Here is a 17,106-nt window from a genome sequence, read left to right on the forward strand (position 1 = left end):
ATTTTTGTTTTAGTTAATTATATTTTTATCGGTTATTTGAGTTGTTTTTTGACTTATTAAGTTAACAAGATCATGTTAAATCAATCCTTGTATGATTTTAATTTTTTTATTATTAAAAAAATACATTAATAATACTTAGATTTTTCTTTTACATCCAATTTTTTTTTTATCCGGCCCTCGACATAATACATAGGAAATGATCTTGCTCTATTCTAAAAGGAAAAGTTATTGTGTAATTATGAATTCATTGACCCGGTTACATCTACCCTCTCTCTGTACAAAATGGTCCCGCCATTCCTGTCCAGGAGACAAAGCTTTTCTAATGTTTTTTTAAAAATATAGGTATAGATATTTTTTAAAGAATTTTTTATTTAAAATATATTAAAATAATAAATTTTTTATATTTTAAAAATTATTTTTGACATAACAATAAAAAAATTTAAATTTAAAAAAAATTTAAATTTTTTTAAAAAATACTTTGAAAACATAAAAATAAATAGAAATGAGTTTAACTGCATTAAATTTTCATCGACCTAGTAGCAGGATAACAAAAGTCATGACAAAGAAAGCTTCAAATCCCAAATAAAAGTGCCCATCGAAGGTTTAATATGGCAAGTAGTTTTGATTTTTCTTATACTAGATCTCGTGGTTTTGTCACCAAGGACAACTTCGAAATTAAAATTTAAAATTCTTGGAAGTTTAATTGTGGACCCGCGTTATTTTATGGGCTTTGTTTTATATACATATAAAATAATGTTTAAATACTATAAATATATTTAAAAAATAATTTTAACGAACTCCGATCATAAATTCAACTAAATTAAATATATTAGTTTTATTTTAATTAAATAAAAAAATAAACAACGACATCATATAAACCAAATTAAAAATAAAAAAAATATTCATGATAAAAAAATAATCAAGTTATACATCTAATAAATTAATAATATAATAACAACAACAGCAGCACAATCAATAGCCTGAATGCATGTTTATTTGGATTTAATGATGTCATAAAAAAAAAATGCACTCACAGCCATTTTTATACCAACAACATGTGTCAAAGACATCTATAAATTCCTAGTATGTGTTTGGCAAAGTATATGATTGCACTGTTATCAATAAATAATACAAGCAACTTCATTAATAAAAATTAATTTCAGAACACTTAATTACGTGTCTAAAAGTGTTATAATAATTGCTTTTTAAAATATTTTTTACTTAAAAATATATCAAAATAATATTATTTTTGACATTAACACTTCAAAAAAATAAAAAAACACAAAAAAAAATATTAATTTAAAATAAAAAATAAAAAATTAAATTGTTTTAAAAACATTTTAAAAACACGAAAACAAACATGCACAATACATCATTATCTAATGTAAATAAGTATAACCATCTAGGTGGTGGCCAAGTGGTAAGAGTTTGGGATCAAGAGGTTTGCTCCCTCTGTGTTCTCAAGTTCGAGTCCTGTGGTTACTCATATGATGGCCACTAGAGGCTTACATGGTCGTTAATTTCAGGGCCCATAGGATTAGTCGAGGTGCACGCAAGCTGGCCCGGACACCCACGTTAAACTAAAAAAAAGAGTAAAATTCTCTAAACAAGATTATTTGCTAACTTTTTGCTGCAAAAACATTGCGTACGAGCATCCAAGAAGTGGAATGAAGACATGGTTTCCTTCTGAATTAACCATTCGAAGTCCCACCTCCCTTCAATTGGTTTCGTGACAAGGAAACTATGCCGGGTTTCGAGCAAAATCTTGCTTAGTCCTCCCTCAATTAAGCTTCAAACTATACAATTAAGCCATTGATAGAGTGCATTATTAGATAGGCATTTATTTACATACAAGCTCGCTTTGCCTCGGCTCAAAGCACGAGTTATCATGCCTGCTTCATTCTCTGTCCGAATAAAAACTTCAAAAACAATCTAAAACTCACAATTTGACACCCATTGATTAAAACCGGCTCGACACAAAACCCAGATCATAGGTTTATGAGTTAATCTAAATAAATTAAAATAATATTATATTATTTTTATAAAAAAATTTAAAAAATCAAATCAGGTTCTGATATCATCAACAATATTTACTTTGAGTTGATATTTTGATTTTTTTTTACTTTGTTGAATTTCAATTAGGGTAGTTAGACGAGATCAAATTTAATAAATTTACCCGTAATATATTTTGATAAATTAGGTATTTAGCGGTATTTTTTCTCTCTAAGTGTGTGTGTGTGTATATATATGAAAAAAAAAACTTTTAATGATTTTTTGTTTTTTTGAAAAAAAAACATGTGTTATTAGATGCTAAAACATAACTTTTTATTTCCAATTTTAGAAGAAAAAGATCTGTTACTCTGTTTAAACTTCCAATCAATAAATAAATCTTTTTTTTTTTAAAAAAAAAGGTAGAATCGTAATCAAAGGGAAAGGTGAAGGTTTATTAGGAAAGAAAATAGGCTTTTCGTGTTCATTTCTGTTTTTTGAAGCAAAGGGTCGGTCACACTTGACTTAACACGCGTACGTCACACTAGTTTTGCAAGGATAGACAGCACCGCACACGATGCTGCCTCACGTGATGAATAAAATATTAGTTTTTTGGAACCGTTATTTCCCCCAAAACAAGCGTTTTTCCTATTTTATTCCCGAATCTAAGGACTTGATTGAAACTTCCGATTTTATTTTCACTCTCCTTTGGACAAAAATTGCCCTAGAAAATGGGCCTTTTTGCATTAAATTTAATTTAATGGGATCATGGTAAAAATAATTATGTGATCAATTAGCTATAAAATAATAATTATATTTTACTAATGTAAGTGACGATCAGCTTGAAAATATTTAATGCTCACAGATTTAGCATTTTTTTTTATATATGAACAACCCTACAACGAGTGATTAATCCTATTATTAAATACTATAAAGTAAAAACAATAAAAAATAAAAAATATTAGTGAAAATAAAAAATATTACAGAAATGTAGTCAAAAGAAAAAAGCCCAAGCCCACAATCCATACATCAGGTAGAAGCGCACACTCGAATATTGCCACCTCTCTCTTCTCTACATCAACAACCCCAAACCCTCTCCTTCTCCATCTCCACACCACCATTCTCTCCCCTGCCACACCTTTCCTCCCAAATCTCTCCACCGCCGTCCCACGGCAGCTTCACTAAATCAGCCAAAATGGGCAAGGGTGGATCCCTGAGTGACAGTGTTCTGAAAAAGATCTTGCTTTCCTACACCTATGTAGCCATCTGGATCTTCCTCTCCTTCACTGTTATTGTTTACAACAAATACATCCTTGACAAAAAGATGTATAATTGGCCATTCCCAGTTTCTCTAACCATGATCCACATGTCTTTCTGTGCCACTCTTGCTATCCTTCTCATTAAAGTTTTCAAATTTGTTGAACCTGTCTCTATGTCAAGAGATGTTTATCTCAAATCTGTTGTTCCCATTGGTGCTTTATATTCTCTCAGTCTTTGGCTTTCTAACTCTGCTTATATTTACTTATCCGTTTCTTTCATTCAGATGTTAAAAGCCCTGATGCCTGTTGCTGTTTATTCTATTGGGGTTTTGCTCAAAAAAGAGAACTTTAAGAGTAATACTATGGCTAATATGTTGTCAATCTCTTTTGGGGTTGGGATTGCTGCTTATGGTGAGGCTAGATTTGATACTTGGGGGGTTATTCTTCAACTTGGTGCTGTAGCTTTTGAGGCTACAAGATTGGTAATGATTCAAATCTTGCTTACATCTAAAGGAATCACGTTGAATCCAATTACTTCTCTTTACTATGTGGCGCCTTGTTGTTTGGTTTTCTTGTTTATCCCATGGATTTTTGTGGAATATCCTGTTTTGAAGGAGACTTCAAGTTTTCATTTTGATTTTGTCATCTTTGGGACCAATTCTGTGTGTGCTTTTGCCTTGAATCTCGCCGTGTTCTTGCTTGTGGGAAAGACTTCGGCTTTGACCATGAATGTGGCTGGTGTGGTTAAGGATTGGTTGTTGATCGCCTTCTCTTGGTCCGTTATTAAGGATACCGTGACCCCCATCAATTTGTTTGGCTACGGGCTTGCATTCTTGGGTGTCGCATACTACAATCACGCTAAGTTGCAGGCTATGAAGGCAAAAGATGCACAGAAGAAGGCTCAGGAGGCTGATGAGGAGGCTGGAAGGTTGTTGGAGGAGAGGGAAGTTGAGGGAAATGTGAAGAGAATTGAATCGGAAAACTAACTTTTCATTATAAAGAGTTTATTTAGTTATAAGGATTGGATGAAGAGAGTATGAAAATAAGAGCAGAAGGGAGATATGGACTACAAAGGATTGGTGTGAAACGAAGGGAGTTTTGTGCTTCTGTTTGCCTTTGGTCATTCGGTATGTTGGTTTTAGGTTTATGTTTGTCATATGCTAGTTATGAGTCTTAGTCAGTTAAATGTTAGGGATTTGAGATCTGCATTTGCTGGCTTTGCCGAATTACATCTCTCAACAGAGGATGAATCTCAAATGCCTGTATTTTACTTTTTTTTTTTTGTTTATTTTACCTCTTGATCATTTATATTACTGGTGTCGATGTAGGAACATCTTTTATTGATGAAGTTATTTTAGTTCTTATTTATTCTTGATACTTTCTTCTTATGGATTTTTTTTTCCTTTCTCAACACAATGCTATTGTGGAGATGCTATGTTTATATCACAGGTGGATCCTATTGTGGTTTGAATCACATTTTGCTTTCTTTTTGATGCGTTGTGCATTGATCTGTGCAATTTTGCCAGTTGAAGTTGTGCATCTTCGGGGATGCGAAAATGCAATCTTTGTGAACTGTGGAGTTATTTAGTAATCAATATAGACAAATCACTGTTTTTGCTAGGAAACCATTAATTTATCTAAAGTCAATTGCATGTGGATCAACCTTGTTTGCTGCCAACAATGGGAAAATGCCTTTGGTCTGCAATTAGATGTGTTGGAGGCTGGCCACCTGGACTCTTGCAGCCAGCTGTTCTTGCACACAGGTTAGATTGGCCCAGCTTGGGCATATATGGCACTAGGTTACCACGAGCCAAGTTGAGCCAATGCTGATCCCTCTAATTCTAACGAGGTTAGATCGGCAACATGGGCACACCTGTCTTTCCATGTCATGTTGAAATCATCGATTCAAAATGGAAGCTCTAACCATAGTAAATGGCATTGTTGTTCAGTATGAACTAAGAATTTATCTATGATGAAAGTCAAAAGTCTTTCTAGGAAAACGACAGTGAAAGAATTCACCCAGAACGAAGAACACGGAAATCAGACTTGGTTTGCCAAACGCAATTTTCTTGCATTTGGACATGGGGGGCTCTGGCGAGGACTGTGCTTTGACAATTGTCATGTCTTTAGATGAGTGTTCCCATCTCCTGGAACTTGGTAGCCCTGGTAAAACCCCAGCTCATCGCAAGGTCTGACATGTGCTGGATCAGATCTGCATCTTTACTCTGATCTTAAGTTGCTTCGATTATGGAATTTGAAAGCATTTTTATATCTTCGATGAACCATCTGCTACGCATAATAAAGAAATGGGTTTGACAATGTGAAATTTACACATTCCAATCCATAAACCTGAACCTTCCAGCTCATGGGTCCTCTACTCGAGTCCTTAACCGGTAGACTAATGCCTCTGTAGCTTGTTTAGTGCAAGGGAATAGTCAAGGTCATCGATGTTCTAGGGCAATGCATGAATCGTGAAGCCAATGACATAGGAGTTCGTCAATGAGGCAAGAACTCCCCAGCAATGTAAATTTTCCAAGCAATTTCTGTACCCTTTTCCAGAAAGAGCCTGTATGTCATGATGCTTTGGTCAATTGACTCATGGAAAAGCGTAGGATTGTTCATTCACTTTTCTCTGCCTTTTAGAAAAAAACATGTACAAAAACAAACTACTCATATCGTTTGATTTTGTCCTTGGAAGAACATGGGGAGAATTACTGTAACAAAAGGCAGTAAAATTGAGAAGGTGACAGCGCAGGTGAAAAAACAACTTCAGTTGTCCACGGCAATGAGACATGTCCTTCCTTTCTTTGCTTGACTTTGCTCTCCGACAAGGCTTGTGTGTTTACTGGTTCTATTTATTGATATTTTCCTTGATTATTAACTAGTGCAAAGACCACTTCCTAGTGGGATTTGAAGATAAAGAGTCTTCCTTCAAGTCTTGACTAAATCATACCCACTGCTTTGCCAACAGATTTGGTAATTTGAGAGTTAACGTTTCTGTATCCCGATTAGGAAGTACAAGTTTTGTACCTGCCTTCCGCGTTGGGGCGGTTTTATTTTTAAATAAAGCAGCTATAATTTTTAAAATATTATTTTCTTAATTTTTATTTATGAAACATATTTTTAAAACGTAAAAAAAAAAAAATTGTGATAAACGCATAAGCCCTAAATAGTAAAGGTAGCTAAAGATAACAAAGGATGAAATTATATTTTTTTTTAATTTGAGTTAAATAAAAAAAATAGATTATTAATAATAAATAATAAAATTATATATTTTTTTGTTAAATTGAGAGACAAAAAAAGCATTGAACAAAAAAATAATAATAATAACTCGGATGTTGTGGATTAATTTGTTAAACCTGCGACCTGATAAATGAACTCAATTGGGCTTAATGATTTATTTTATCAATTTTTTAAACAAAATATAAAATAGCAAAAAATAAAAAGCTCAATTGTGTGGGCCTCAATATTAAAAAAAAATAGCACAGCCTGCATGTCTGAGTCTTTCTTTTTTTTTTTTTTCTTAAAGGGGTGCCTCGTTACTGGAAAATCAAGGGTTTGGTTTTTTATGTATAAAAAACTCGTTTTTTAATCTATTTTTGATCAAAAACACTAAAACACCCTAAAAATCTTGATAAACTTATATATGACCTCCAAAAATCAAAAAATGACTAAAAAAACCTGAAATCAACTTGAATCTAAAATTCTTCTCGCAATCAGATCTACCTCATCAAACAAGTTGAAGGAAAAAACACATCAAGGTGAAACTCTTCTCATTAAATAGAACTTATTAACACCAATATTTATCATTTTTACGATTAGAATAGTCGAGAACAACTATTTTCTCTCTCTATACTGGAATGCGGCAAGATTTTTTCTCCTCTCACAAAAAAAAGAACTGAAAATAAAAAAATAAAGTTTGGTACTAAAATTGAATTTGGAACAACTAAAGGGACCGGCCATCCAATAACTAAAAAAAATGGGGGACTAAAATGAACTTTTCAAATAAAATTCAAAGTCACCACCTATTTTACCTGTTATTTTCACTTTGATCCTCTGTCTTTCATTCCAACTCTTCCTTAAAAAAACATGTAATTCAATGTGAATTCAGGTTCAAAAGAGCTCAATTATGCACAAAAAAAAAAAATAGTATCGAACTAAAAATTTATAATAAAAAACACTACTTCAATTCATTGTGATTTATGAAAAAATGAATATTAAAAAATGCTATAGTGGTTTCTCTACTTGGTTTAGTTTTTTTTAATTATTATTTCAATTCATAATAATTTGTGAAAGAGTGAATAATAAAAAATATTACGATGGTATTTCCACACGACTTAGCTTCTTTTAATATATATAAACTCCAAGTTGAGTCCACTTAAAACATACATGTTTTCACCACTTAGAGAGATTTTTATATTTTCTAAAAAAACAATATTTTTTTATATATTTTATTTTTTAAAATAGTAAGTTGTGTATTATACTATTTTAAACTAACATATTTTAATAATTACATGTAATAAATATCTTCAAAAAATCATTATATGGATATTGAATTAGAGAATTTAATGGAGTTTTCTTATATTTCAACAGGAGTGCACCTAATCAATTAATTTTGATGTGCCATGTTAAAAATTAAAAAAATTATTTTAATATATTTTTAAATAAAAAATATTTTTTTAAAAAATTATGTATCATAATATCAAATATATATTAATTTCACTTTATGTATTAGTTTGTCCCATCATAGACGCCGATCTCAACCAAGTTCAACAATTTATTTATTTTTAATGAAATTTCAGAATTTCTGCTAGTTTTTGCAATATTTTGCCCTAGACATTCTGTTATGGTGGCTGGTGTTTGAAGTTTATTCTATGAGAAAAGAGGACACCCTTTGCTATTCCTGAAAACCAGAGATGCTTTCTTTATGTTCTAAATTGGAGAATTTGTCCTGTGGCTGCTACACATCCCACTCCAGAGATTGAGACAAAAGGATCAATCTAGTAGCCCAAACCCATTAGCTTAGAGACATAAATTGCCATGCTAGAACCTCTGACATGCCATTTACAGTCAACTAGAAGCACATGGGAAATGGGATTCTCAAAGAAAAATTCATGGGGATTCCAAGGTTTATCATTCTTGTCTTGGACTCATGGGCTGTGATCAATTTTTTTTTTTTAGTTTAACGCAGGTGTCCGAGCCAACTTGCGCGCACCTCGACTAATCTCACGGGCCCTGAAGTTAACGACTATATAAGCTTCCAGTGGCCATCATATGAGCAACCACCTAGATGGTTTGCTGTAACCATTTTTACTCAGTGAAATGCGTGCATTGATAATCCTAGCATCTAATCTCTCTCAACTCATATATATGAAAATGGAATTTTCAAAGGTTAAAACTTAAAACCATTAACAATTTTAAATCTAATATGTGAAATAATGATGACAGTGATGAACCCTTTGGATCAAAATGTCTCACTCTCTATCTGATCTGCTACAATCGTGGCGCCGAAGGGGCATTAACTTAGTGTCCTAATCGGAAGTGAACTCATGCGGCAGCATTTTCCCCCGGAAGCTGCAAAATAGAAGTACCTCCATTGTATATGCTGCCAGCTGATTCATAGAAGTACCTCCATATACAGCTCATGGAAAATTCTTACGTTTCCAGCTCATGGAATCCACGTTTATTCGAACAACCCATATCGGCTGAGAAATTTTTTTTGACCGGCGAAAGACGTCAAGGAGTCCTCGTTATAGAAGTATTGGTTGGTCGATTTTTCCTGTGGATTTGCCCGTTGGATCGAACAAGAACTCCACAAGAGGGCCCCAATAACGCCTTAGGAAACTGATTTATGTACGTTTTTCCCTGCTTTTAGAATTTTGACCATGTGTTTTTGGCTTTTGAATATCCACCCCTTGCGACTCGATGTCCCCCGGGATCGCTTACAACTATACAAGGACCACCAATTTTGCCAATTGCAGGCTATACAAAGACCAGTGCCAATATTATTAATCGACCACAGATGTGGACGGGTTAGCATACTGTTATGACATTACAGTGTCCTATGATATGAACATGGAAAAATTGTTTCTTCAGAAATAATGCCCAGGTATCTTCTTCATTCCGTTCATGCCCATTGCCTCTCTAATCCTAGTTTTCTTTTCCCAATCGTACATTTGTTGTGCAGATGTTGGACAGTAGTACGTAGTTGGACTCATGCATGGGCTCATTTCTGATTAGCTGCCTGTTAATTTTCTCTCCAAGCTTGAGTTCACCATGAGCACGGCAAACATTAATCAGAGTACGCCAAATGACAGGACTAGGATCAATAGGCATTTCTTGAACAAACTTCAATGCCTCTTTTACAAATCCTTCCCTGCATAACATCTACCATGCATCCATAGTATTCAATCTTCGGTACAATGCCAAAATCTTCCTCGCTGAATAAAAATATCCAACTAACTCGGAATGACTACAAGCAGAAAGCAATCCAATAAACACAGCAACATCCGTGGCCACCCCACCTCAACAGCCTCTACACCACGACCACGCAGTGCTAAGCCGCCAATCACTGAAGTCCATGAAAAAGTGTTCCTCGCTCTCATACTCCTAAACAAGTTCAAAGCTTTATCAACATCACCACACTTAGCAAACATGTCGATCAACGCTTTACTAAGCTCAGCACTCTTCTGTACCCTACCCTTTCACCGTAAGACTCCACGCACTTCCCTAACTCGAGCACACCTAAACCCATACACGCACTCAAACTGAAACCATTATGATCTCATCAGGACAAACACCCTCGATTTGCAATTCCCAAAACAAACTAATCGCATCACTAGACCTCCTCACCTGCACGTATCCACCAATCATCGCACTCCACGAAACGGAATCCAACTTGCACATTTCATCGAGCACCTTTCGTGGAAGCTCAACCCCTCCTTCCCTCTACAACAACAACACATACGCGCCAAAGTATTTTGCACATTAACTTCATCACCAAACCTAAATCTCAGCCCATGAACCGATTTACCCAAGTTCAAGTCCCCAATACCATTACAAGCCTTAAGAACAAAAGGGTAAGTGAATTTGTTAGGGGCAATTCTTTCTTTCAAGCATGACATTATTATACAAATCAATAGCTTTAGCCTTTAAATCACTAGTTTGGGCATATGCCCTGATGGTAGTATTGTATAAAAATATATCATATTGACTGGTATCGGATTCCGGTGAGAATAGAAAAGAAGTAGCATAGTTCATGGCTTGAAGATCAGAGGATGTGGCAGTGCATTTGGTGAGGACAAATGGGTTGTTTTGGAGACCTGATTTGAGAATGTCAATGTGGATTTGGGTAAGTTATGAGAGACTTTTGCAGGCTCTGCCCCGCCATTCTTGTGTTTCCGGCCGCCTTGGTGGTTGGTGCCTGGTGGTGCTGGTTGTTGTATGGATTAGCAGTGATTTAACACTTTTGGTGTTTTGGATTTGCATTTGAAAGGAAAAAGGGCTCGTAATTTAATTCGAGAGGTTAAATAGATGGGGTAAAGTATATTTTAGTCCTTGTAAATTCATAAATATTTCAGTTTAACCTATATACAATTAAAAGTTTTTCAACGTTAACAATATAGCTTATAAACATTAATTAAAGAGAACTTCAAGAGAAATTGAGGGTTAACATTGATAAACAGTAAACCATGCATACAGCTGAAGTTGAGCATCTCGGAATCTACAGGGATTGGAATGTAGTTTGGGATTAGACTGTTGTTTACTCATATATAAATAAATAATTTCATGACAAAAATTAATTTCTTATAAATAATTTCTTCCTCCTGTAGCAGATGAGTTTCTCATAGACCAGCAAGCAGATCAAAGAGGGGCTAGCATTCTTTGCTTTGATGAAATACAGGTAACATGAGAAATTTATTAAGAAAATCATTTATATTTCCTTACCTCTAATCCTTTTATTCATGACTAAAACAATGATTTTCATCTGCGAAATATTCCGTCGGTGTTTAAGCTGTATTTCTATATTCCCCCGATGTAAACCTATCGCCGGGGAGTTTCTGCATTTGTACTTGTAACTGTGAACTTGTGTTTTTGCAGCCATAGGTCTCCATTGAATCAATTCATGATATGCTATTGGTTGAGAATCTTGTTGCATCTTGTTGAATGTTATGGCAGTCTGTGGCTAACTTTTTTCTTCAAACTTCTACCTGGATTGCCTTTCTAGATTCTAGCAAGAAATCCAATGGGGGATTATTAAAGAAGTTGTTTATCTGCTGCTAGGACCAGTTAGGAAAAAAACAGCTCATTGAATTTGCAGCTCGTTATATGACCTAAGATTTCTTCTTCTATATTACAGACTGTTGACGTATTTGCTATTGTGGCTTTATCTGGAATTCTAAGCAGATTGCTGACTACTGGAACTGTTCTTGTGGCCTCCAGTAATCGAGCATCGAGGGACTTAAATCAGGGTTTCTTTTTACTTTTTGTCATTTCCTTTATTTTCTGCATATTCATTCCTCTAAAGGTTTGTGTAGCTTAATAGTGATTACCTGATATATTTCTGGTTTACAGCTTAAATCTTCTTTCGATTGTGAGATTTCCTGTGTCCCTTTCCAACCTTTTACAGTTAGTAGATACATGATCCAAAAAATAAAGTAAAAAGAAACCTCCATTGATGCATGTCCACTTCATTTTATATCACTGCATTATTACCAAGATGTCTTCATGATCACATGAGCCTGTTACTTTTATGGTTTCCAGTTTCCAATTTGAAATAGAGACAGAAGGTGGAAAACTTGGCACAACTGTTTTAGCTTAAGGCAATGTAGGCTCAGGAGGTGCATCGTCTGAGATAGTTTCTGATGGTCTCAAAAAAATTTAGTCTAGGCTTTCAAGTTGAATAATTAATTGGTTGTAATAATCTTATTTATTTATTTTAGCTAAAATAATTGATATTTTATCCTTAGTGCTTGTTAAGCCAATGTAGCTTGGGACTAATACTCGTAAAAAATCTCATTTATTAGAGGTAGGGACTCTCTAACATTTAAATAAGTATCTTTTAAAAAAATATATATAATAATATTCTAGAGAAATATATATATGCAGTAGAGAATGAAAATTATGAATCTTTATTCTTAAAGTCTCATGATGTTTTTATAGCTCATGAGTTTTGTTCTTTTGTGAAGAAAAGAAGTTAGAGAATAACCTTATTTTTTGTGATATTTTGAGTTGCATTATAAATTATATTTCACTCATTTTATCCAGCTAAAAGATGGAGAAATGACCATGAAAGACTTTAATATATCTAATGGTACTCTTGGTGGAGTATATATTTTTTTAATTAAATCTATTTGTTGAGAAATAATTTATTTATATTTTTATATAAAAATCTATAGAATTGATAGTGTTAGACTCAATCATCTTTTAAGTTTGGCCAACACGGGACCCAATACTCGGGGCTTGACGCACTGCTAATCCCATCTCGGCTAGGGGCTTGGCGCATTGTCTAGCCCGATCGTGACTGGATCTGGTCAGCTCTATACCCAACACCCGGGGCTTGATGTTCTATCAAACCCAATTGTGATTGGGTCTGGCAAGGGTCAAACTCAATGTCTTTTCACTGGAACCTGTTTGTATTGCTAAAGATTTATACTTAGTAAATTTTTCTTGATCCAATGTCTTTTTTTAGTAAAGATATACTGATATATTCATCAGTTTCTAAGCTATCTACACAAGAAGAGATGTTTGCCTTCCACGGAGTTGTGTTCCACTCCCTTTCAACACAACTTCCTCTTTTTCATGCTCATGCCCCCCTACCTCTCTCAAAGAAACACTGTTATTAGATATATAAAATTACGGGTTGAAATAATTATACTTGGAGACGAATCATTAGAATATAAAAACTGGAAAAACTTAACGAGCTTCCACACGCCAAGAACCGTTGCTTTGTTCCTATAATGCAAGCTGCTAGGTAACAGAGTCCAGAATGGTCCGAAATGAAATGGGGATTTTAAACTAAATGAGACTTCCAGGGATGGGATATAGCAGATGGGTTCTCTTGAAATCAACAATTGGTGCATTATGAATGCATGCGGGGTTGCTTTCCTTCTGTTGCAGATGTGGGATCTTACCCAGAAAACGAACAGACTGCCGCCATATATAGCAGGTAGGACATGAGTTTGAGATTCAGAGGCTCAATGTATTTGCAGTTATCATTAGAGCTTATGATATAATCATCTATCTGCCACACATACATGATGCTCAGAGAAGGCACGATTAAGTTAAATGGTGTCTGCCAGCCACTGTCATCCTACTGCAAATTTTGGATAGTATGTCACATTTGGGGTTTTTATAATCATTAATATTTAGATTGTATAGCAATATTTAATGATGGTTTGCTGTTTATGTAGACTGAAATAGCAAAGAATTTATTGCCTATATCACATTAACATACAAGCTGTCTATGTAGGTTTCTTGTTTGATCAAGATTCAAAGGTGTTCGTAGTCTTCATCCTTATTTCCAGAAGCAACACCAAGGATTTGGAAATGATCATTCAAGCAATCTACAATCTCGAGCATCATCCTGGGAACTAAATAATCGTACTTGTAATCCATATTTAGTCCTTCCAACACAGGAATGTGATGATGTAATTGACGTGGGAACTTTTTTACGAAGGCGGAAGATAATAGAACAACAATATTAGTTACTTTAAGAGATTTAAAAGAAGTTTAAATAGGCTAAGAAAATCTATCTTTACTAGGAATAATATAAAATTAAAAAAAAATAAGGTAATTAAAAACAGATTTCACAATAAATAAATAAAAATAAATCCAACAGACCAATAATAAGACAACAATAGTCAATTAGTCACCCTATAAAAATTAACAAAATTAGCTCAAACAGCATTAACCAAACTTGAAACTTGATTCTAAAAGATCCAATAATTCGATAAGCAATGTAGTGACTTTAAATAATAAAAATAACTCTGGAACCACCTGAAAAAAATTTAAATTTGATCCAACGATCGGTTCTCTCGTTATCTTATTTTTAAGGTGCTAACGAAATATGGTGCGACCAAACCTTCTCTTGAACTTAGACTTATCTTAATGGTCTATAATAACATATGTTAAGTCATCTATATAGTCTGTTTAAATCAGATTTTCATCTAATAATACCAAATCCTCACTCAAATATTTAAAACCTTTAGTTTCTATAAGTTAAGTTACATCACTTTCTCTATGTTATCACTTTCTCTATTATTCTTGTTTTTATTATATTAAATTCTTAATTATTAAAATTTTCTAGATTTTAAGAAGTTTCCAAACTAGTCCAATGCGTAATACAATAAAAACAAGCATAATGCTTTATATAATTAATTGAAATCGTGCCATATAATTCTAAAGGTCTAATGATAGTAGTTGACTTTTCAACTGTTTTTGCTTTCAGACTCGAATTAATTAGGATTGAAATCTACTATTTCAGATCTTTTTATTTTTTATATTTAGTTTAGAACTTTCAATTTAATTAGGATTTTGATACTTTTTATAAAAGAAATATTATAAAAAAAACACTTAGAATATATAATAGTTTTTTTTAATAATTCTCTTTATAGATAAGGGCTGTAAATTTATTTGTCGTCCCTGACATGATTCAAGCATTTTTATTTGTCGTCCCTGGCATGATTCTAGCATGAAATATCGTTGGTTAGATCGGACTGTACCATTTCATCTCCATTTGTAACAGGTCTTTGGTATTGTGCCATGTCAATCGCAGCCATCTATGAGGGCCATAAAATGGTGACACCGCCTGTCTTTTCCTTGCTAAGGTGAGCACTCTTGACCCGAAGGTGAGCACTCTTGACCCGAAGGTGACTGATCCACCCAATGTGTCTCACACAATTTGAATATCATGAAGAGAAACGTGATGTGATTAAGAAATCTGGTTGGTTGCTGCTGCAAAAGGAGGCCAGTTTTTGTAGGGCCCCGTTTGTTTGCAGGAAAGTAGTTTTCTTTTGGAAAGTGAATTCCGGGGAAAGTGAATTCCGGGGAAAGTGAATTCCGGGAAAGTGAATTCCGGGAAAGTATTTTCTGATATTTGGTAGTGTAATGAAAAATAAGTTGGAAAACACTTTCCAGTGTTTGGTTATGTTATGGAAAATGAGCTGGAAAATAACTTATTAATGTTTTATTTTTTCAAGTTTATTAAAATAATAAGGAACAAATCTTACAAATTAAAAAGTTGAATGAGAATGAAATTGAAAAAAAATATAATTTCATAAATTATCTCAAATAAAATAAATAATAATCAAAATAATAGAGATCAAATCTAAAAAATTAAAAAAAAATAAAAGGTGAAGAAATTAAAATAATAATAATTAACATTTCATAAATTATTTCAAATAAAATAAGTAAAAATCAAAAGAATGAGGATCAAATTTGATAGATAAAAAATTTCAATAAAAAAATGATAAGGAAAAAGCAAATAGCAATTATAAAAATAAGGACCAAAATTAATATAAAAATTAAATTTTAAGAGATGAAATTGAAAAATAAATATTCAAAACAAATTATATATAGCAATCAAAAGTTTGAGGATCAAATTTGATATAATCAGCAAATAATGACATTTCTAAATTTTTCACAACTTCCGGAAAGTGTTTTCCGCCCAAATTTTTCAGGAAAACACTTTCCTGAAAACCAAGCCAAATTTTCCTTTGACTGGAAAGTGTTTTCCGTTGACCAACTTTTCCAATGGCAAACAAACACAGGAAAGTTTGGAAAGTGGTTTCCCGGAAACCACTTTCCGGAAAACAAACACAGTCAAAAAGAAAAACACTTTCCTAGAAATCAAACCAAATTTTTCTTTGACTGGAAAGTGTTTTCCGTTGACCGAAAAGTGTTTCCGTTGACCAGAAAGTGTTTTCCGTTGACCGGAAAGTGTTTTCCGTTGACCAACTTTCCTAATGGCAAACAAACACAGGAAAGTTTGGAAAGTGATTTCCCGGAAAATGAATTCCGGGAAACAAACATGGCCTAACTAGAAAGGATTCTTCTGTGGGATCTTTTGATCTAAAAGTAAACGCCATAGATTACGAATTTTCATCTCCGACTGAACCCAGCCCTTCCACTATTCCACGGTCAACTCTTTGTTAATTCACAATCGATCATAGTCAGAACACATCATACGAATCATCGTAAGACCTAGTAGAGACTTGGATGGATCAGCTTTGGGTTGGCAGGTTAACTCGATATTTGAGTAGGTTAACTAACATTATGATTCAAAATCAAAACCCTTGAATCCGCTATGCATCCAACTACTTATTTAACCATTCTTTTATTGCTATTATCATTTTCAGTTGCGGAGGAACTCTTACGTTCCAGCTTCAAGAGCATGCATCACTCTCCATTGATTAGAGATTAAAAAGTTCAATGCTTAAAAGGTAACTAATACTGTTATTGATTGGCTCGCTAACTTTAATCTTTTTATATATCTAATTTTTAGGGAGGATTTGGCTACTAACGACTCTCTTTGTGTTGATTTTTATATTATAACTTGATTGAAACTATATATTTCCTCATTTATTAATATGCCCTAGCTAGAAGGGGAACCCCATTAGGATGATGCTTTGATTTGAATGACTGCTATTTAAGAATGATGGATCTCACCACCCAGAGCATTATGCTTTATGATTAGGACTCGAATGTGATGTCAAAAATCACATTTTCAATAAGGTATTAGACCACTATATATATATGAGATAACTATTCTACCACTAACTACGTGATAAGATAGCCATGATTGAGGAGTCACTCTGGTTTACTGGTGCCCATGATCAATCTATATATATATATATAC

General features: G+C 33.6%; 1 protein-coding gene across 1 annotated transcript; it reads left to right on the forward strand.

Moving 5' to 3' along the window:
- The first annotated feature begins 3,032 nt into the window (after positions 1-3,032).
- On the forward strand, positions 3,033-4,621 carry LOC7459026 (probable sugar phosphate/phosphate translocator At4g32390). Its single transcript, XM_024590477.2, has one exon. The coding sequence runs from the start codon at positions 3,185-3,187 to the stop codon at positions 4,232-4,234; it is 1,050 nt and encodes a 349-aa protein (XP_024446245.1). The 5' UTR covers positions 3,033-3,184; the 3' UTR covers positions 4,235-4,621.
- Positions 4,622-17,106: the final 12,485 nt, after the last annotated feature.

The sequence above is a fragment of the Populus trichocarpa genome, chromosome 18 (assembly GCF_000002775.5).
Source record: "Populus trichocarpa isolate Nisqually-1 chromosome 18, P.trichocarpa_v4.1, whole genome shotgun sequence".
Taxonomy (NCBI): Eukaryota; Viridiplantae; Streptophyta; class Magnoliopsida; order Malpighiales; family Salicaceae; genus Populus; species Populus trichocarpa.

Coding starts and splice junctions, on each gene's coding strand:
- LOC7459026 (XM_024590477.2), top strand. CDS start 3,185: ATGGGCAAGGGTGGATCCCTGAGTGACAGTGTTCTGAAAAAGATCTTG.